A 22,890-nucleotide genomic window follows, 5' to 3' on the forward strand; every position below is an offset into this window, starting at 1 on the left:
AGAGGAGAAACCTTTGTTGGAGATTGGAACTAACAAAAGTTGCGTCTCTTTTTTCCCCGACTCGTGCATTCACTCAGGGAAACAGCTGATATCTGAACAATAAAGCACCTGAATCTCTCAGCGCTTGCTGCTTGGAAGTTAGTGTCTTGGGAAACTGAAGACTCTTTCCATTTCTTTGGGAACTTGTTGATTTGGGGTTTTACATCGGGAGTCAGCAAATTACAGCCCCTGGGACAAATCCAGTTCATTGCATGTTTTTGCATGGCCTGCGAGCTAAAAATGGTTTTTATTTCAAATGGCTGAAAAAAATTACAAACAATATTTTGTGACGCTTCAGAATCATGTGAAATTCAGATTTCAATGTCTGTAAAGGAAGTTTCGTTGGAACTCGGCCGCACATTTATTTACATGTTGCTTGTGGCTGGTTTGGTGCTTCAGTGGCAGAATCTGCGAATCGAAAATGCTTACTGTCTGGCCCTTTATGTAAGAAGAGTCACCTCCTGCTTTATATTTTTTTAAGACTTATTTATTTATTTGAGAGAGAGGGAGGGAGGGAGGAGGGGCAGTGGGAAAGGGAGAGAGAGAATCCTCAAGCAGACTCCCTGCTGAGCGTGGAGCCTGATGGGCTCAATCCCAGGACTGTGAGATCATGACCTGAGCTGAAATCAAGAGGCAGCTACTTAACCGACTGAGCCACCCAGGTGCCCCCACCTCCTACTTTAAATGGAAGTAGCTTCTTGATCTGAAAGAGTTAAATAACTGCTTCTGGTCCCCAGCTCTTAACCAGAAGGGAGTTCAGACACTGGGATATTCTGGTTCAATACGACTTAATTCAATGACTTGAACTCTTAATCACCATATTTTAGAATCAAATTAGAAAAATGGAATCTTAGGCTTCCAATCGAACGAGAAATTGTATGTTGTGGAGGTACATCAGATGTTTAAATTTTCTAAAATGTAATATTAAGTTTTCTGATAATTCCAAATGAGATTAACAGGACATTTTTTCATTTGCCCTTTGTAATGACCTGCTTCGTATAACCAGCAGCAGGCAATTTGGGGTCTGCAGGCTGTTTGAGGACACATTTTGTATTGATTAGCTGTAGCTCAAGCCTGAATGGTTAAGTCAGCGATTTGAGTCTTAGAAAGAAAGAGAGAGAGAGAGAGAGAGAGAGAGAGAGAGAGAGAAAGAAAGAAAGAAAGAAAGAAAGAAAGAAAGAAAGAAAGAAAGAAAGAAAGAAAGAAAGAAAGAAAGAAAGAAAAAGAAAGCTGTAGATTCTAATGCCTCTATAACAACAGCTTTGCTATTGGGCAGATTGTGGGGACGGGCCGTTATTTGCTTGTACCAATTTCTGGCTAACTCCTCATTTACTCATTGTGGCATCTTTCACCAAAATGCCATACAGAGCCAGGCTTTCCAAGCACGTTTTGGAATAATGGCATTCAAGCAGGAATTTAAATACTCACCTAGAGCTTTTGTTCTGGATCTCATCACTGAGGATGGAGGGGGGCTGATCTTGGCTTGAAACAGAGGCTCAGGAGATAAATGAAAAGGCTGAGGATCAGCCCTGGAAGGTCAGGAAGGCACATTTTTCACATTGGGACATTCGACCTACGCATCATTTCTCATGCAGTTTAAAGACATATTTTGCATTGACTAGCTGTCATTGAAGCCTGCACAGTGAAGGCAGTTTTCGGCTTTCTGCCTCTTTCCTGAGCACCTGTATTCGCTGCAGCTTAGATCTAAGAGAAAATGATGTCTTCTCCCAGCTAAGAGGGTCAGAGGCCTTTCAGCTTCGCTTTCCCTCCACTGCCCCTTGAAACGAGATTTCTTTAATGAGGATCATACCTTAGCATTTCCCCGTTCGCTTCTTAGAGTTGTAGTCTGTAGTCTCATACAATTATGACCTTACATTTCCGATTACATTGTGTTCTGGAGATCTGGCCATTTTGCTCAGGTTTCTGTGGCTCTCTTGCTTCGGGTTCTCGTGAAGTCGGGGAGAAAGTTTTCCCCCTCCCCATCCCTTGCTTCTTAGGCTCCGCTAAAGTCATCAGAGCCAGCTTGAATTTGTGTTTCGGGAGGCTTGTCTAAAATCCAAACAGAGCCATCTGCTGATGGTCTGGTTGCTAGACTAGAGACTTGCGTGAGGATCAGCGGGAAGGCCAGCAGGTGTCTTCGTTTGGGCACATTACACACAATGCAGCTTTTGTCGTGGTGCTTTGTGTGACCACCAGTTTAAATTCCAAATGTTTCGCCTGAATACTCTAGATACCGTTGTTCAGTTGATAACCTTGAATGATTTCCAGTCGGCTGTTCCTTATCCCCAAGGAGTGTCACTTAGGATGAAATTCATTCTGAGAAGTATTGATCCCTCAGCCATCACACTACATCGATTCCTGCCTCCCCCAACAGAAGAGTGTCCTTCATGGGCCGGGAATGTTCATGCTGCCTCTAGGTACGATTGTTTATCCAGCAAAGGCCTTCATTAAACCAAGCAACACTATGAGGGAATGAGGCTTGCTTTAACATAGTGGAACTTCTGCATCCAAATGAGCCCTGGCTCCCTGGCTCTCCCTTTGCATCATCCTGCTTCTTCTCGGGAGAAAGCAGTAAGTCCAGGGGCTCATGCCACCCTCTTCTCCCATTCCCTAATGCTGAGTGCCCCCAAGAGACCTGTCCTCAACTCCTATTCCAGATGACGTGCAAGGAGAGAGGACGGGTGGAGAGAGAGCATCCAGGAGGCAGGGCAAAGAAGCCCAAGACTGGAAGAGAAGGGAGAACCTCCAATACGGTGGGTACAACAGACCACTTGTATTGGCATATAAGGGCTGCAGAGAGCCAGCTTTTTGTGAATTAATGAGTCCTTTATTGCTCCTAAACGTACCGTGACTGAGCTGCCAGGGGTAAGGAAGAGGGCTCATTTGAGTGTCCTAGAATTCCATATGACAACTCAGTAATTTCTTTGGGAGTAGGGAGCACGTGACAGATACTTTTGTATCACCTAGAGCTTTGCCCCGAGCCGGTGGTCAGTGGCTCGTTGTTGAATCGCTAGTAGATTAGAGCTCTGAACTTGGACATTAAGGCTTAGACTGCTATGATGAGTAGAAGATCAGAATCATCATTACAGATTAATTATAAAATAATTGAATTCTTACAATCTGTCATTTCCCATTTCTCGCCATCATTATTCCATGAAGTCAGGTAGCGGGACTGCCTTGCTGTTACCCTACTTTTCATTTACGGGAATCGAGGCATACGAGTTAGTGGAGGCGCCTGCCGGTGTGATGGCGTGGGACAAGAACCCCAGTTCTCCAACTCTCCATGTGGCGCTCCTCTCAACAACCTGGATGAAATCAGGAGCTAGCATCATTCACGGCCACTATTTACAAAAGCCTAATTAATACCCTTCACTCCCTAATGAGATGCTTCTCCTGACTCTGTAGACAAGCAGAGCCAAACAAGTGAATTATTAGGCCTGTGTCAACCCAGGCCGGGATGAAAAATCACCCCGGTGAACTTAATCCAGGAGCAATCAAAGGGCTAAAGTTTTAATTAGTGAGACTTGTGATTTACATTCTCATTTGGCATCCTAAAACTCTGCATTCGTCTTCAAACTCCCGCACTGCCCTGGTTGGTGTCTGACACCGGTTAGGATAGTTAATGTGCTTTTAAATAACATTATGTTTAATGGACCTTTGAAGGCACTGACATATGAATCTATTTCCTTCTGCATCATTTCTAATCAAAAGGAGAATGATGCCAAAACACTGTAGTGAATACATGAAAGGAACACATTTGTTTTTTAACAAACATAGCAGAACAAATATATGGGAAAATGGGGCTCATTTCTTCAACATAGTCGAGCTTTCCATGTTGCTACGTCTGACACCTGTAGCATGTGTTCTTGACCCTGCTTGGTGGGGAGACATCTTTGTCCTCTGAGGGTGCTTTCGGTTTTTGGAATCCATCAAATGTTGTCAGAAGGTAATTATGCGGTCCTAATTGCACGATCAAGCTGGGCCCTCTGGTTGGGGTCAAAAGTGAGGTGTGACTGTGCTTCCCGTGTGTTTCCTAGCTGCCTGTGGACAGAGTTCCCAGGGGAGAGCTCTGGAAATGTGAATGCGAGTAGCACCCTTGGAATCTCTATACAGTGTCTTCAGGTGACAACTTTAAGAGGACCAGCATGCACTGGGTATGATACAGGCCTAGCTGGCTTGCTAAAGATCTGTTTCAAGACTCTGTCACACCGTCTACACTGACTTCTCATTTGCCAAGTAACTTTGATCCTGGTTCTCCTTCCAGCAGTCTGGATGGAGTTACCATCTTTCATGAGTGTTATTTTATGAAAATCTAACCGATACCTCTTACTCGGTAATGAGTTACTCCTTTTGACTCCATAGACAAGGAGGGCCAAATATGTGATGTCAGAATTCTCTAAGTGAATTATTGAGCTTGTGACAACCTGGGCTGGAATGAAAAATCACCCCAGTACGTTTAATCCAGGAACAATTAAAGAACTAAAGAATTAATTAATGTGGGGTTTAATTTGTTAAGGTCTTAGAAGAGGGAGCCTTCTTGTTCACCCTGATGCCTTTTTTTAATGTCCTCTTTGATTACAAGTGAATATGCCACTGGGGAAAGATAGCTATTTCCTTCCCCTCTTCTTTGGTAACCTATGAGCAGGAAAGAAAAATGTGGCCTCCGAGCCTGCAAAGAGCATCAAATCATTGGATTTGCAGTTCAGGTGATGAGCCAGTGCCCTGCCCTGAGGAACTGACAGGAGGCGGAGAGGGAGAATTGCCCACAGAAGGAGCAGACAGTGATAACCATCACTGGTGATTGAGCTTGACAAGAGAGCAATGCCCCAGGAATCCTGAACAAACAATTAGAAAGAGGCCTCAGGGAAATCAGGAGAAGTGCTTCTCTGCAGCCCTTGGCCAAGTCTGCGTAGCTCCCAAAAGAACGTCAGCGGCAGATACAACTGCTGATACGGGGGAAAGATCCAAGCAGATGAGGCACGCTAGGGAAGGAAAGTCATGGAAAGCCCCAAGCCCACTCACTCAAGACAACTCAACGGGAGCAGTCCTTCCGGCTGTCCAGTGAGCGGGTGGTCTGGAGAACCACCGATCTAAGGCCCACGTCCAAAGGCATGCCTCTAGGTTTTCCACGCTTTTCTCTAGTATCAGCTTAGATCACCAGGAAGGCTGCACCTAACTTAGCTGCCTGCAGGTAGCCGTCACTGGCTTCCCTTCTAATGTGGTATCCTCAGCTGCTAAACATGGGTGAACTTGACAGTATGGAAATTACGCTCCATTCAACCTGACTTTTTTAAAAAGTCTATATAAGACACCGGCCTGTGGAAAAGGCTTCTGGATTTCCAGGAAAATCTGTGTTAGACTCGGCACCAGGAATAAGTTTGACTCTCCTGACAAAATGATACCTTCCTTTTTATCACACGTTGAGAAGGTTATTTACCCAGCATGTTCCCCTTCTGGCCTTGGTTGCTAGGAAACTCAGAGCGAACGCTAGCACTCAATTTTGGGAACCCCGCTGTCCAAGATTTTGAGAATGAGTCTCATCTTTTTGAAGTATTTTATATTGATCCTGTTTTTTTTCCCCCAGGGTCATATTATAGGTGTCCTTTAGGACAAGCTACCTTGAATTTGGGGTAGTGGTGGGTCATCAATTACAAGAAATACTGCTGTGGCCTCGTCTGTGATGGCCGAACACCAACCCGCGTTCTGCGTGGCCCATGCTCTTGGCTCTGACTTTGTGCTCCCTGGAATTAATTCTGTTTCTGTTAGTCACAGCCTCCCTTCTCACACTAGATTGGAAGCTTTTCCCCCTATATAAATCTGTAATCATCATTTCTATATGCCCCCAAGTATCAGAAAACAGGGGGATGCACAGAGCAGCATGCACCTTCCTGTTGCCGGTTGGTTTGGTTTTTTTTTTCTTTTTTTCCTTATCTCTGGAGCCAGTTGTATAAAACTGCGAGAAGGAAATTTCCACTTAAACCACAACCTTCCAGCATGGGGACAGCTGACCTGTGGCGATGACCGATGCTAGGATCGCTTTAGTTGGTGCCTTACTTGACTTTCAGCTTATGGCCGTCACTTGACAGAATGAAAACTTGACTCTGCTCTGTCTGCTCATTTTTTGAAAGGGACAGCCTGTCCCAGAGGAGGCGTTTTCCAGAAAACAAAGACTCTGTACTGTGCCCAGAAACCATAACTGGGTGGGTCAGGGCCCAGGCCTGCAAGCAGGTGGCTCCCTGCAGTCCATGGTAGGGCATAGGCCATGGGTGACCTTTCTCTAGAACCATGGGCAGTTGGACAATGTGCCTCGACAAGGCCTGGCTGAGTTCTGACATCCTGGCAAGGAGGCAGTAAAGGACATGTCCCCTTACTTTAAACAAAACTCCCACACAGGCCTGCAAGGGACGAGTAAAGCCAAAGCTCCTAAGAGAAATTCAAAGAAAACAACAATGACAGAGCTTTTTGAGAGTGAGAGGGTCACACTCTCCCTCCGGGGTTTCCTCTCCCTCTTGAGTTTCTGGAACTTTAATGTTAACTGCCCTCCCCTGCGCCCTAGACAAGCTAAGAATGTCGAAGGTAAATTTCATAAAACACACAGAAAACAAAGAAAGAAAACATAATTAGCATAGAGTAGACAGGGTCACAAATCCGTAATTCTAAGAATCCCAAGGGAAACACTGAACAGTTTTTCAAAAAGTTTTTCAACATTTCTTCTTTCCCTAACCCACAAATGATTTGTTCATAACCCTTTTAGGCAGCTAGCTGGGTGCCTCTCTTCTAAATGCAAGGTTTCTGTGAAGTAAATGCTGTCTTCTTTCCCTTTGTCAACTCTGCTTTCCCTGGTGGGAATCTTCTGTGCCACTTCCAGGACCCTCCCTTTCCAGATGCAGTCGGAAGGACTGGTCTTCTTCCCATGGGCATGATGATTGACTGACATTCTTGAGCCCCAGTGAAGGTTCTAGCCCTTCCCAGCTTAAGTTATCCATCTCACATAGAGTCATTCTTGACACCTTATCAATGGGGTGTCCTCACACATATATCCCCCACTGAGAGGGATCTGGAAACGGTTTAATGTGGTTTAACATTAATGGCATCCCTTCACAGACAGTGTTAATAACAGAGTGAAGGCAGCCATTTTCTCCCAAAGGTTGGGGGACATAAGGAAGAAGGCAGGCTCTTCCCACGGGCTGTGCTCGCAGCCACTGATGAGGACATTTTCCACAAGGACGTTATTCTTTCCTTCATTTAGGCTTTCACAGTGGCCGGGAGCAGATCCTACAGGGAGAGTCTGCCCTCTTCTTTATGTCCCTCAGCCATTTCTCCATTTCCCCTAAGTCAAGAAGTACTCCCAAACAGTGAGACCTCACACTGTGGTTCCAGTGTTTGCTGTAGAGCAATGTATGGACACTCAGTTCATACAGGCTTGAAGAATTTGTCAAATAGGAAGGTTGATAGTGGCTAGGGAGAACCAGAGGGCGGTTAATTCAAAGCACAGAGCCTGTCTGACAAAGAGGTGGCAGAGATGAGAGAGCATGACTCTCAGGAAGCCTCGGTCTTTCCCAAGTGCAAAACAAGCGGGTTTGGCATATGGCTGACCCAAATTCTGATGATTACAGAGCCAGGGTTTTCTCGAAGTTTCGAAGCTAAGAGGAGAACAGTAAGTCCCATTTCTGGTTTTGTCTGTAATAGAGGAAGTAAACAACAGGAGCACTGACGAAAAGCAGACTAATGGTTTCTTTGGGAGATTACAACGAACTCTTTCTTTGGGAGGTGTATTTGCATAAACTTGAGTACAGTTGCTTTATCTAGTTCAGGAACTAAAACGATTTCTTATTTTGTTGATCTTTGTTGCAACAAATAAGGCCAGACTGGGAAAAAAAATATGTCTAAAGCCTATACCTATGGATTTGTTTGGCACAAGATGCTTCCTTCAGCATACTGCTGATCATCTTTTCCAGGAACTGATGAAAACAGGTTGCATGTGATCAAGAAGGTTTATTCTCTATCAAATACTCTTGGCATTATAAGGATGGCATGACTGATGAAATACCACAACTCATCAGAAAAGTGCTCTAAAGGAAAGCAACAGGTAGCAGCTGGAAACTTAAGACACACAAATGTCTTGGGGCACCTGGGTGGCTCGGTCGCTTGGGCGTCTGCCTTTGGCTCAGGTCATGATCCCAGGGTCCTGGGATTGAGCCCCGCATCGGGCTCCCTACTCAGTGGGGAGCCTGCTTCTCTCTCTGCCTGCTCTGCCTGCCGCTCTCCCTGCTTGTGCTCTCTCTCTGACAAATAAATATATAAAATCTTAAAAAAAAAAAAAAGAAAGGAACTTAATGGTCTCTCCACGTCATAGAACGGATAATGTTTGAAAAGGAGATACTATTTAGAAATAGCATGCACTCAAACAAATATCTAAATGAGTGATATTTGAGCAGTTTAAAAATGAAAATGTTCTCAAGTTTTTAACTGTACCTCTAAATATAAATGAAAAGTGTAAGAACCTTCGGTTTACAGGCTTGGTACTATTAAGAGACACACTGGAGCACAGTTGAGAGAACTTTTCTTTCTGCACTAGCCCACAAAGCATGATCAGCACCATTGTTGCCATGGTCCTTCTACCTGCTGTCTAAGGAGGCAGCCACACTTTTAAATCTTGAATATATTCACTCCCTTAGAAAGCTCTTAAGATGCCCAGTTCAGCAACAAGAATATCTGTGAATGCTGCTGCCTTTGGACACCAACATGTAGCTAGAGAATTGGGTCCCAAAGCTCTGAGTTAGAGTTTAGATCTGAGGCCTTGGTTGGGCAGGACCATCCCTGGCCCAATGACCCAACTTGTCCCAGATCCTCCAGCTATTACAGAGACAGAAGACGACCTGGCTCTGCCTGATTCCAGCGCCCACGCTCTTTGCACAACTTCGGAGTTGCCCTCCGTTAGTTTGGCAATGCCATTCTCCCGCGCTGATGATTCCCACTGCTTTTACCCTGTTGGAGTTTCATATCTGGGGGCACTGGAGCTCAGAAATCGCAGTTACCACTGCCATGTTTCTAGGCATACAAAAATTTGACCCAAAAACCAAAGCCACATGTCTGTCTGTCTGTCAGTTCAGTTCAACAAACATATGTTAGAAGTCAGATTTACCAGGATGGTGGTTGGTCAATGGGTATTGATAACCTTTTTTTTTAAATACTTTTTGAGAGAGAGAGAGAGAGTGTGAGAGTGGAGAAGGAGCAGAGGAGAGGGAGAGAGAGAGAATCCCAAGCAGGCTCCACGCTCAGCATGGAGCCTGATGTGGGGCTCAGTCTCACAACCCTGAGATCATGACCTGAGCTGAAATCAAGAGTTGGATGCTTAACCGACTGAGCCGTCCAGATGCCTCTTTATTGATAACCTTCTATATGACAGATGTTACAAGAACCTTCATGAACAGATATGAATACAATTTGCTTGTCTCCTCAAAGAATTTAACATATCATGTGCATGCAGAGTGGACATTCTTGAAAATCTGTAAGAACAGACTTAGCGGGAAGTGAAAACAAAGTGATTATTCACGAGAGAAAAGGAAATGAATAAATGATTGGCCCTTCCCTCGCCAACGCCCTTGGTTCATATCATTCTGCAGTAGAAAGACAGAATCTCACTTCCAAATAAATGAGCTCACCGACTTTCCTTTTTTTTTTCCTTCTCTGTGTATGAATTCTTGCCATAGCAGTTGGCCTCTGGCTTTTCCTAAAAAGTTCACTGAGACTTTTCTGGCCTACTCTGGGGACTCCCTAACGTATAATGTTCACCAAGTAGGCTCCAGTTGTGAATTTTTAATTATGCCAGATCATTTTCAGTAAATAGAACCTCAAGCTCAATTAATGCTGTCAGATCCAATTTTTGTCTCACCTGCTAACGGGCTCCACTCTGTGGAGTAATTGCCACTTCCTCAGGAAAGGGGAGCTTCTCCAGAGGTGGACGTCTGCAGCCCTTTTGCGTCCTCTGCTTTCCTGACTCAGGAGCAGTAGCCTGGGGGAGGGGAGGGGGCACTTCATTCGAGCAGACGTGTTGTCTGGAAAGCAGGGACAATGGATACGGCCGACTATTATCTCTCACTTAGTGGCAACTAAGTGGGGCTGTCTCATGCTTCTTGTCAGGCAGTGGGTCCCAAAGTGAGCCCTATAGACCGGCAGCCTCCCCGGCACCTGGAAACTTGTTAGAAGTGTGAGTTCTCAGCCTCTAGCCCAGACCTGCTGAATCAGGAACTCTGGGGCTGGGGTGCGGCCATCGACGTTTTACAAGTTCTCCAGGTGATTCTGCTGTGATGCAGTCTACAGGCCACTGTTGGGAGGTGTTTCAAAGTAAGGAGAGGCATAACTTCGCTCTGCTTTGCATAGGTATGTGTTTTAAACACACGCCGAAAATCATAATTTTCCTAGTGGTAACTCAGCTTTTTTCTTCCCCGATTGTCCCAAACATTGGTGGTTTTCCTCCGTGATCTGTTTCCCTAGCACTCTTTCACACTGGCTTCATCTGAGCGGATACATTGGGTCACACACCTGTTAACATGCTCACCTTCTCCACTAGCCTTTGGGCCCCTTGAGGCCAGGGACCTTGTCACAGGCATCATTGTCTCCCCAAGGCCCAGCATGATGAAGGGCACACAGAAAACACACACACAGTAAATGGGTTTTAGTCAACAGACTGTGCAGCGTTTTAGAATTTTCAAAACCATGGGATTTAAGAAGTGGCACTGGCAGACAAGGGAACTGAGATCCAGAGAAGTTAAGTGATTCGGTGGGTGGGTTACAGACCCAAAGCTAAAGGCGACAGCTTGCCTCAGTTTGGGAAAGGTAATGGTCAGAGCCCCTAAATATTGCCCTCGTGAACCCAACTTATGAAGCCTGGGATACCTTGGCTCTTCAAGGGCAAAGTCCTTGATTTGCTCCCAGACAGGCCACTCCTACCCCACGCTGTGGTGATGCTCCTAGCTGGGACATCCTTGCACCCCCCCGGTGGGTGACGGTGCCAGTTAGTGAGGCACAGTGCAGAGACTGAACACGGGAAAGGGAGTTGTGGCGAAAAATAGGAATAGACTGTAGCATTATCGGAGGTCCAGTCCCTGACGTTTGGTTAGTCCTCAGTAAAGGGGAACCAAAAGGAAAAGATGTGAGCTGCGAGTGAAACCAAGGTTTCTCTTTCTTTCTTTTTTTTTTTTTAAGATTTTACTTATTTATGAGCAGGGGTGGTGTGGGAGAGCACACATGAGCAGGGGGAGCGGCAGAGGCAGAGGGAGAAGCAGGCTCCCCACTGAGCAGGAAGCCCGATGCCGGGCTCGATCTCAGGACCCTGAGATCATGACCTGAGCCAAAGGCAGATGCTTAACCGACCAAGCCACCCAGACGCCCTGAAACCAAGGTTTCAAGCTCAGTTTTGCTCGTTGCCACCAGCATGGACCGTACTTTGTGAGCTGTTTTTGTCATGGGAATGTGTTGACAGCGATTGTCACCCACCTCACCTCTTGGCGCCCAGCTCACCTTATCATCTGTAAGCCATCTGGCTGGGCTAGGAGGATGGGGAGAAGCAAGCTACGGTCATGGGATGAGGAAAGTCACTGGGCCGCACAAGGGACAAGGTCTGCGTTTTCCCACGTTAAGCTTAGCATTGAACTCTACATAACTAAATCAACTGGCTCGGGCTCTTTTGTTTGGACCCCTGGGATACAAGACTTTGTAACACACTTGTAAATCCCCATAAACTAGGGTGGATGTAAGCAGATGATGGCATAGACCGTCCCCCAGCAGGCCCCCCAGAACATCTGCTCATTAACCACGATGGTGTGCTGTCCCGTCAGGCCTTGCTCCCCAGCCTCGTAGCTTTGACTTCCACTTCGGAGCAATGACTACACATCTGACTCTGTCTTTCTCCTTAAGCTGCAGTGCCATCTCTCTAATCACCTGCTGGACATTATCCATCAACACCCCAACTCAGTATGCTCCAAACCGAACCCATCATCTTCTCTCATCCAGATTCCCTCCCAGCCAATCTGTCTCTTTCACTGGCACCTTTGTTTTCCTAGCCATTCAACTTCCAGACCTTCTCAGCAGCTTTCGCGTAGACTTTATTCTCATTCTCCAGATGTAGTCAGTCTCCAGGTTCTGTCTTTTTTTTTTTTTTTTTTTTTTTGCCATGCCCTGCCTGGTTTCCTTCTTCCTTCTCCCATAACTACTGTTCCGGTCCAGGCTCCCATCATATTTCAGGGCTCCATCACCCCAAACCTCACAGTACCAGAGCTAGATGTGAATGCGACCGCTGTAAGACATAGTTCCAGTGACCTCCAGTGGTCTGTAACCCAGGTCCAAGCTCTTGGGAAAGATATAAGTGAATAGCCAATTTAAATGAGAAAATAATATAATTTAGGAACCGATTCATGTTCTTTCTTGATCCCAGCGAGGCATTCAGGGTTGTGACTGGCTTCCCTGGACAGGAACAGCGTGCGCCAAGAGGTGAAGAGAGCAAAACAGCAACAATAATCAATAAGCATATTGCTCCAGGCCCCCATCTCCCTGTGGGGAGTTGTAAGAGTGAAAAGTTAATGCAAGGGGAGAGGGCAAGATAATGTGAGCATCCCGGCTGCCTTTTCCAAGAGCTCTGCAATTACAAAGTAATTGTGAGCGTATGTGTGAATGGTTTACCCGATCAATTTAATTCCCTCTGCTCTGTGGATGAGAATCCTAAGACAGCAAGAAGTTATGTGCCTTGTTGGCAGCCAGGATTAGACCTTGAGATTTTTGAATACATGCTTTGCACAGATGAGGTTGCTCTGGAGACATCACAGTTAACACTGCACTTCCTAGCAATACAGATGAGCTGTTCTCGTCCCTGAAAACCTGTCATTATCCGCAGTTAAGCAAAGAAAAGCTAGGGAAGGAAGCTAACCGAAAGCACAGGTTAGCGAACTGAACTTTCTTTGCTTGATGATTCACAGAAATATAGATAATAGGAACGGGACCCTTCAAGGGGTCTGGACAGTAATTGAGACACTTTGGGTGGAAGAAAATGAAAGAAGTTTGGAGCAAAGAAAGAAAAGCACTCAGGACATAACCTAGCAAGATAGAAAAATGAAATATAGAAGCCTCATCAGCTCTAATTGAAGGAAATCAATATTTGAAGAGATGTCTTGCTCAGTAACAGAACAAGGGCAAAAATACTTCAGAAATGTGAGCCTCTTAGAAAATAGGAAGGCCGGTTTGCATAGGGAAGCAATCATGATGGGGAAGCGACCATGATTTCAAAGCCCTTCAAAAGACAACCACTGGGTGGATCTGTTATACAGGGAGCTCAAGCACCTGTTGGGGAAGCAGATCAGACGAGCTTCTATCCCTGGTTAGAATCTATATATTTTAAGGGCATTTCCTCATCATGTGAGCTTCAAGGAGCCTGGAGTCATCCCTAGGGAGCAGTTAGCTACCATTTCCCCAGATAGATTTGAAGTAACCCCTTAGAGATAGCTTCATCTCAGATACCACTTAACTGAGATAGTTTCATCTCAGTTACCACTTACGAGAACACACACGGGAAAAGATGAAGAGCTGTACGAATGCAGTAGCGTTCTCGTTATGCACAGGCACTAGCCAGCTACTCAGGCAAGCTTGCTGGAGCACCCTTTCCTTGTGATCCACGTGATGATCAGCCATCAAGCCAATTCTAACCAGACCAGAATCCGACTGGAATACAGTCCGCCCAGGCCATTCTTCTCTAGGAATGGAAAATGTGTGACGTGTGCGTCAGCACCTCTTCTCTCCCACCAGTGCCAGACATTGATCAGCGATCGCGGCACTCCTTTCTCCGGAGCCCAGAGGCAGCGCTTTCCATTTGTTTGTTTAACAAACATTTTTCTGAGTGCCCTCTTAAGAGCTGGATAGAAAAACAATAAAATATAAACAACACTACAAGCACCATATGCTCAGCGCCAAATAAAAGATACGTAGGCAGTCAGTATGACAGCCCGACGCTCCTGAAATTCAATTTCCTAAGACCCTGACAATTAATTTTTTTAATTTCAGTGCTGTTGTAGGTAGAGCAGTGTGACTCATTTTCATGGGTCTGAGATGAATTAATTCTAAAAAGAGCCCACGAAGTACTATAGGAAATGCAGAAGTTTCTGTATGCTGCCCATCAAGAAAGTGAGTTGAGTGTGTTTGAAACTGCTAGGTTCTCCTCCCTCAAGTACCTCTCTGATCTAAGAGAAAAATCCAGATTGGAGTGGATCTGATTGCCATCTTGGGTTAAGTACACTGGATGCTGTTTCAGCATCAAATTATTCAATCAGAAACACTTTGAAAATGCTGGAGAGTTGGGTTAGTCAGAGTTTTCCCACCTGAATACAATGTGCGTAATACTGCAGGTTTTTCCCCAAGTTTCTGGTGTTGGAGGCATTATTTGTGGAGCCTGTGGAAAATGGCTTCCTTGATGGATGGAGCCGGACAGCCGGTCAGGCGGACAGGAGTGCTGGCACTCATTAACTTTCCATATCAGGAGCTCACCTGGAAGAGTTTGCATAGGCCTTTGATGAGGCTGGGTGTGAGGAGGGCGGGAAGAATCTTCTCAGTGTAGGATAACTCCTCGGGAGGAGTGGAGGAAGCCCGGATTCGCACTCTTCAGGGATTCCAGGCCACAGCCCTTAAGATCGCAACCCAACGAGATGATTCAGAGTAAAGAGATCTGACAAGCGGTCTAGAGACAAAATAATGACAACAGGAGTAGGTCTGTTTCGGATGTGTGGGTTGGAAACCAGCTCAGAGTCAACGCAGCTCCCCTCCCATCTCATATGCCCCACATTATCCTCCGTATACCCCAAGCAGATAGGGCTTATTCCTGTACGCCCCTGAGATCGCTGGATGTTCCAGTGGCTGCAGGATTTTCTCTTTCTGGCTCGCGGGACACTTCTGGAAAGCTCAGGGTCCTGAAGTCTCGAGGTTTCAGAATTAGAGCATCTTGTTCAGACTTAGCTACTGAGGCTGGGACTTCGGGGCAGACTGGTGACTCTTTTCCCTCAGTGTCCACCAAGCCTTTTGATACGACAGTCCTTGGTGGATCTACAGGATGAAACTCCTGGGATCCAAGCCTGCCACAAAACTGTGCTTGGTCCCTGCACCACTCTCGGATACACTTCATCACTGCCAATGGATCAGCCATTTGTCCAGAAGAAACATTCTGAGTTCTTTGATTACTTTCACCCCCAGTCATGGTGCCATACCTTCCGTATGTGATTTTTCTCTGAGAAAGTTTTTGTTTTTATTCCCTGCACATCTCCATGTCCAGGATTTGGCAGGAGGTCAGAGGGGTCCTTATTCCTATCTTTTTAAAGGACTACTGCTTGCAGACCGCCCCCCACCTAGAGCAGCAGTTGACAATAAGAAAGCTGCCGGCTCCTGGCTTTCCCTGACGTCCTGCCGCGCCCTGCATGGAGTTTAGATGGGGTCACTTGTCCTGCAGATGATAAAGGACTCTTGTGTCTAAGGCACAGGCATGGGAATTGAGCAGTGAGAATGGGTGTTCTTGCATTGAAAAGGACGCGGATGCCTGAACTTAGTGACTCAGGGACCTTTAAATGACCACCTAGTCCGAGCCGAGCCCGTAACTTGCAAGATCAAAAGAGCCCTTGTTTCAGAATGCGTCCCCTGAAGTTTCCCACTCCCTCCTGTCTGAGTGAGGGGCGAGGCGGAGGAAGGTGCGGTGGCCAGGGACCAAGATGTGGAAGTGAGGAAATTGAGCCCGGCTTGAATTTTGCAACCCATAGCATATTGTGTGCTTTGCATTGGACTGCCCCAGCCTGCTGGAGGAGGCCGTTTTGAATTCTTCTGAGCTACAGTCTCTTGCCCCATTGGTTATTATCTCTTAGTTTCTGAGCTTGGCTCTGGATGAGGAAGGCAGCTGGTATGGTCCCAGGTGTGGCTAAGGAGTTTTTTTGCTGGAAAGTCATAATAAATAGATAGGCCGGGGCATATTGGAGTCCACAGACCCCACTCAGAATGTAGCCACAGTCTGGTGAATCCATGAGCAGCACAATGAAGTGATCCCTGCACTGTGCAGGAATCCCAGCACTCTGTCTTGGCAGGCTTCTGATATCTCCCCCAGGATGGAATGTGTGCTCACTCTTTCTAGAAGGTCTGCCCCCTCCAGCAGAAGGATCGGAGCTTACCTTGGTGTCTCCCACTCCAAAGAACTGTTGGAGCTTTTGCTATCTGTCTGGTTAGCCCTCGTCTGTGCCCACACCCTTCTGCGTTACCTTGCCGAATCCCTATGATTCTCTCTTGTTCCAGTCACGTCCGTGTCGCCATTTAAAGCTGATGAGTGCAGGGCAGACAGTCTTTTGTGACCCCCATGGCACCCCACATATAAATACAGTGACTTGCAGGTACTTATTTCTGAGGGACTAAAAAGATTCGTAAGTGTCTGGAAAGCTCTTTGACATTCTCTGAGACAATATTCTGTGCCTTTGGAAGGCTCTATTACCGCCATTGAAAGCCAAGATATGCATTTTTCTTTTTACCTTCACTTTTCATAAAAGGTTATGCTGACGTAGATCTGACTAACAAAAAAAAAAATCTTTCTGATGAAATCGGGATAAATAATTCCACACATCATCAAGTGGAAAGAAAGGCTTTGAACTGGTTTCCATGGAAATCTGAAGATGGAGTAAAGTAATAATTTCAAGGCAGAGTAGCTGAATTGAAGATAATGGTAAAAATAGTTTGATAAAGAAAATAGAATAAAGTAATCAAGAAGACTCCAATCAATTATTCCTTTTTGTTTACCTTCGAGTGATTAATTTGTCTGCGTTTATTAACCTGATGAGATTAAGCAGACCTTCCTAAGTGATTTATTTCGTAATTGTTTCCAAGGTTTGACATAAGCTGTGGAGTTATTGAAGGTGGAGATTTAAATTCAATTACTCATGAAGCAGGTGGTGCTTTTCCTGAAAGAATATCTGAATTCACGGCCTTCCCATGTTAACATTATGAGCGAAAATTATTAATTCATCTGATAGTATCTCCCAAAGACTTTTAGAAGTCATTTGGCATCCACATACTTCACTAAAAGTCAGCAGCTTCAGAACTGAACTTGTAATACAGACACTCCAGAGACTGAAAAGAAAGGATTTTATGTTAAAGACTAGTTATTTTTACACTTTTTTTTTTTTCCTACTGGAGCCTCCCTTGGGGCCTGGGCTATGGTGTTATCATTAATGGAATCCACCAGCTCAAGCTTTGAATGCCAAAAGGATAGCTTTCTTTGAACTTGACCAGTGGTTCCCACTCTCTTTACCTTTGAAGAGCTCACCACTGGATAAGATCATTGCTCTATTTTGACAGGAGAAAGAGAGAGAGAGAGAGACCGAGCTTGAAAGTATTTAAATGAAATGACTAATTGCTTTTTGTCTCTGTGGTCATTGCTGTATATATTTTTTTCTATTCTTTCTGTGGGTATAGTAAGGATAGACGGGGTTCTCCAAACACTAATCCAGGCGCCAACTCTCCATCATCCACAAAGGCCCGGAATGCATCTAAGAGTGGGAAGTAAGTGAAAAGTGTCCCTGTGCATTTAACATATCACCAAGACTTGTGCTGTCCTCATTTTGTCATTCATTCATACTCATTCAACAAAGATTTGTGGAATGCCTTCCGTGTGCCTCGCACTGGGCTAGTCACTGAGAAAGGTAAATGAGTGAAGCATGTGTCAAGAATATTGGGTATATGAAGGATGAAAGATGCGGGAGGAGAGGGACGGGAAAGTCAGGCTAAGTGTGAAGGTCAAGGAGTTAAAGCAATGCACGATTTGGACTATGTGTTTCAAAAATTAAAGAAAGAAGCAGCAGCACTGATTCATCATTATATGAGTTGCAAAATCCATGAAAATCTGTCTTTGACCTATATGTTAAAGTTTAGGATTGAATTGGAAAAACCTGGAAAGCCATTCCATGAATGTCCTGGTTTAAGTACATTTCCACTGTAACCATATCACTGATTTATGTGGTATGTATATTCTTTTCCTAGTAACCAGCATGTACCATGTCCTACATGCAACTGTCTTTGTGGTATTGCCAGAATTTGTACTGGCTGAGTATTTGTGATGTTAGATTGACCTCTTTGGGTTAATTCCAGAAAACAGTATTGGCTGATCCAGCCAATTGGATTCAGCAGAGCATGGCTGAAATAATGTGGTCCCATGCAGAGGACATGCCTCCGATTAGGTGCTTCCCCTCCAAAGTGGCTGCAGGCTTTGGAGAATGACTTGGGTTCTCTGTAGGCTACATCTCTCAGGGGCTTGGGGCATTGCGACAGGTAGAAATACAGCCCAGAAGGAGTACCCAGCCTGCATCTAGGAGAAGATGAAAGATGCCTTCATCATGCTAAAAGCTCTAATCTAGCAATACGATATGTCTTATATACATATACATACCACATTGCAAAGCATGGCTTTGCAATGAAAGGTGAATTTGTAATGGTCATGTATTTTATGTATTCAGCGTTGGACCATAAATGCTGCACTTTGAATATGATCTTATATTCAGTTCCCAAAGTGAAAGATCTACTGGCTGCCTTTTTTTTTTTTTTTTTTCCTTTTCTTCTCCTCCTGAATACCATTTCAGGTTTGCATATAAAGTTGAATGGGGGCTATCTTGGAGAACATAAAAAGCGGTGGTGAAGACATAAGACCAAATCTCCAAGCATTTATAACTCATTTTAGTTATTTATCACCACACACCACAATCAAAATGCTGCATAAATTATGAAGGAAGGTAATTGATGCCCACAGTCCCAAGCAGATGAATGTTTCCAAATTAGTCCCGATTCATCGTCAGCGTGCACTCTCAGTGAGCAGATAGGACATTGGAGAATCGCTTTTAGCGCCATGCTTGCAGAAATGCAGGCCAAGTCTGGGGCCCTTGTATGCACCTGTCTCCCTGACAACTGCAGGTCACAGTCTCCATTTCTAGACCCTGATGTATCGCGATGGATGCTTGTGATTGCTCTTACACTTTGAAAGGGGCACTATTTGGTTTCTTTTGGCTTTGTGGGGACCTAGTCTCTTATCTTTTGGGTGAAGAATCTCAGCGTGAGTCGCAAAGGGAGCGTTGGTCGAATTTGAGTTCAGATGACACAGAGAATGCATACCTGATACCATACCCAGGTTGTGAACAGTAGGAGGCCTGCATAAATACATTCTTAAGTAGATAAATGTGATCTTCTAGCACACTTGCTGTATTTGGACACATCCCACGCTTCTGCCACCATGATGGCCTCCCTCTTTGCACTTTCTGAGCTAGGTGCCTTTTATTGGCCATGTACATGACTCATGGATTGAGGTAGTTCTTTGTAATTCTTCGTTATTTTTGTTGATTATTAAAAAATTCTCCAATATCCTCTTCGTGGATATGTGTGTCGGGTCCCTTGATCCGACTTAGGTGCCATCAGTTTCAGGAGGTTTTAAAAATGATTTCTCTGCACATTTTCTCCCATCTCAGGCTGTCTGTGTTAACAGGAGCAGTAGAGAGCAGTCTCAATATGGTGAGACTGTTTGGGGGCCTTTTCCACACTTTCTACACCAGTGTATCGCTATTAGGCTATGCCTTGTAATTCAGAGAGTGTAGTTATTCCCTCGGTACTTCCTTGGTTTGGGAGTATGAGGCGGTGTGCGCTGTGGGGAGGTAGATTTCTGCACCTTGGAGCTTTTCCCATGATGCACTGTCACAACGAGCTTTTCCCATGATGCACTGTCACAACAGGCAGCATCCGGCCTGCTCTTCTGCTGGGTTTCTCATGTTACTTGACCTAATGACAGTGTGATGTGGAACAGTTTTTATTTTGAGGCCAGAAACAAGCTGGGAGATAGAAGGCAGGGCTTTTTCTTCTCTGAAAAGAAATTAGGTCTCCTGTTTTTTTGAAGAAACAAAAAATACGGAATTCAAGCTGCCTCCGATACATATCTTGGTTATGTGAAATCATAATTAATATGTGTTGAGTGCTCTGAGCCAACCTCTGTACCAAGCACTTGACAGTTTTGTCTCATTAATCCTCAACCACCAGAAGCTTATGAAATAGGCACTATTATTATTATTTCTGTTTTATACATGAGGAAATTGGAGAGGATAGTATGTGACTCCATGGGAGTCTCCAGGTGGACAATTTTGGTAAATTCATTTTTAAAATTTAATTACTTTAAGACAACTGAAAAACATTGAACGTTTATTTTGTGCCATTGTGCCAAACCCTGGGGTCTCATAGACAAATACAAGATACAATATGTGCCTTCAAGGAGCTCACAGTCTCCTTGTGGAGAAAAGAGGAGACAGGATGACAAGCGGTCACAGGCTACTACTGTTGGAGCCCAAATAGTCACCCCTAACCAGTTCCAGGGTTGCGGTGGGAAAGACGTCATGTGGGGATATCAATGAAGGCTTCTGAGAAGTGACCCCTTTCATTTGCCCACTTACCCCTCAGGTAGCCAGGATTGGTCAGAAGAGGAAAATGCAAAGTAGTCACAAAGGTAGACAGAATCCCCTAAAGTTGATAAGAACAAGTTGAAGCTATGACTTAGGTCAAAACTAAAACCACATGGCCAATTCTGCCCTTTTGGGGGGACTTCAATGTATCGGGGGCCAACTGAGATGGAGGGAAGCATGCGGAGTAGCTGAAGAAACCTATAGCTTGAAAGTTGTGTCGCTTCTGCTCGCTCTGTTTCATTGCCTGGATCTGAAGCTGGGTAGCCAGCCCTGTGTTTCAGGCAGGAACAGATGGAATGGGATATATCTGAGCAGCAGAGCCAGACTACCCTGGCAATGACTTTCAGGGAAATACATGCACTTTCTTCCATGCCAACAGTGAGCCAAATTGACAAGGCAGAAAGAAAAACTCAGCATAGAGCCATAACTCTGGTATCAGGAAGCATAGGTTTTGCAGAGGTTGACCTGTGACTAGCCAGGCCGGGCCACTCCATTTAACCACAGATTTGGTTCCCTTTGGCAACATGAATCTGTTACTCAGTTGAACACATCACGCCGGAATCAACCCATTTGCTGACACCATTGGGTTGTTCCTAGCCGGCACTTAAACTGTCAAGGCTGAGCATAGATGGCAGTGGCAAGGAGCCGTTATGAATTTTCATGTTGTATCAAAACACACTTTATAGGAGACCAACTCTTTTGCTGAACAGATAAGGACACTATGACTCAAGAAGGGTCAGCCACTTTCCCAAAGACATGCATCTAGTTAGTAGCAGACTTCAGCCTAGAATCCCGGTCTTCTAACATTTGTCCCCTGCTCTTTTTACTACAATGTATGTTACAGTTCTTCCCCCAGATAGCAAGGTACTTCAGCTAATCACACCAAACGAGCCTCGGAGCCCGGTCTCAGGATGTCCAGCTGAGTGCTCTGCCCTCCATTTACCATGACACCCGTGTGGGTGGGTTCTGTCAGCCCGGTGAAAATGGAGACTTTGGGGAGAAATTCAAATCATTCCACTTTTTTAAAAAAATGTAGTGATGATGAAGGGAAATAGTGTGCACTTTTCAAATACTCTCCTTTTGCTCTAAACTAACCATTCTGGTTGTGTTTGGGCAGTCACCCATTCTCAACATTATTTTTGAGCGATCTCAAGTCTTTAACACCCCTTCCTCAAGGAAGCAATAAAGAGAACTCATAGATCTCCCTCAAATCAGCCAACCAAGGTTGAGGGTGTGTGTGTGTGTGTGTGTGTGTGTGTGTGTGTGTGTGTGTCTGTAATATTCAGAGGCACCAATTTAAAAATTAGATCGTAGGCAGTTGCAGACGATGATGGAAATTAATCACCCCCTCAGCCTGAAATGTTTTCCACATAGGCTCAGACTATGGAAGGACAGGAACCAAGCTCCATTTTCAAATACTAGTGAAGGCCGTGAATATTATAGGACCAGGGCAGAGAACCCCAAGCACAGTGCCTGGTAAATGCTGCCGTAAATGTTAAATTCAGTACCATAAATGTTGGCTTAAATGAATTAAGCCAGGGATGCTAAAATGGAGAAAAAGGAGGACAGAAGGGAAATATGAGGACCAAGTCGACCTTGCTCACTTCACAAATCTGCCCGGAGCCAACCCTAGTAGCAGATGCCCCAGGAAGACGGACTCCAACCTGTCTTGGCCAAAATTGTCTCATGATGAGCAGACCTGTTTATCTATTCAGCAGTCTCTAGATGAGAGCAGTTAGGAGCACATAGCTTCATAAATAAACACACCAACACTCTCTTGGTTTTGGTTGGCAGGAGCCAAATGTAAACCTTTCCTGCTTTAAAAAGAAGTGAAGTCTTGCTTGTTCTATATGGACTCGGCATATGGTGCAGATTCAGCTGTTTACACATGCGTTCCTGGGGTCGAAGCCTGCATGCCATGATCTCATGGTTATGTCCTTTCCTCTAGTTGAGAGCCATGCATCTCTTTTAAGACAGTAGTCTGTGCCTATTGCTAACACCCCCAGTTTTGTCTCTGATATGAAAGTGTGTGTGTGTGTGTGTGTGTGTGTGCATTCATTTCAAAATGTTTGTGTATGATATGGATGTAACCATCAGGTGGCCAAGTATTCAACTTGTCAAGTATTCCCTGTAGTTTTACGTGCTGATGATGTCAGTAGTGCCTTAATTTAGCTATGAGGCTAAGTCTAATATCACAAAGGCCTGTGACAAACCAAAGCGTTGAACTGACTTCTATCTCTCTCCGTCTCTGTCTGTATCTGCAATTGCTCCTTTTTAGAAAAAGACAAATCACAAAAACGTAAACTAATGTCAGAATGTATTCCTAAAAATGGCTTTGAGAGTCGTTTGTAGCCTA

General features: G+C 45.0%; 1 protein-coding gene across 2 annotated transcripts in view; it reads left to right on the forward strand.

Annotated features, from left to right (window-relative positions):
- HS6ST2 (heparan sulfate 6-O-sulfotransferase 2) overlaps positions 1-22,890 on the forward strand; it is a 280,536-nt gene that overhangs the window by 220,459 nt on the left and 37,187 nt on the right. Inside the window, exon 4 of one of the 2 annotated variants that reach the window (XM_028092709.1) lies at positions 17,521-17,607. The exons of the other annotated variant lie outside the window; for it this stretch is intronic. Coding sequence (XP_027948510.1) covers positions 17,521-17,607 — 87 coding nt within the window. The remainder of the gene's footprint in view (positions 1-17,520; positions 17,608-22,890) is intronic. 2 annotated transcript variants of the gene reach the window in all.

This window comes from Eumetopias jubatus, unplaced genomic scaffold, assembly GCF_037043125.1.
Source record: "Eumetopias jubatus isolate StellerSeaLion01/CBP00866 unplaced genomic scaffold, mEumJub1_p1.0 scaffold_11, whole genome shotgun sequence".
NCBI lineage: Eukaryota > Metazoa > Chordata > Mammalia > Carnivora > Otariidae > Eumetopias > Eumetopias jubatus.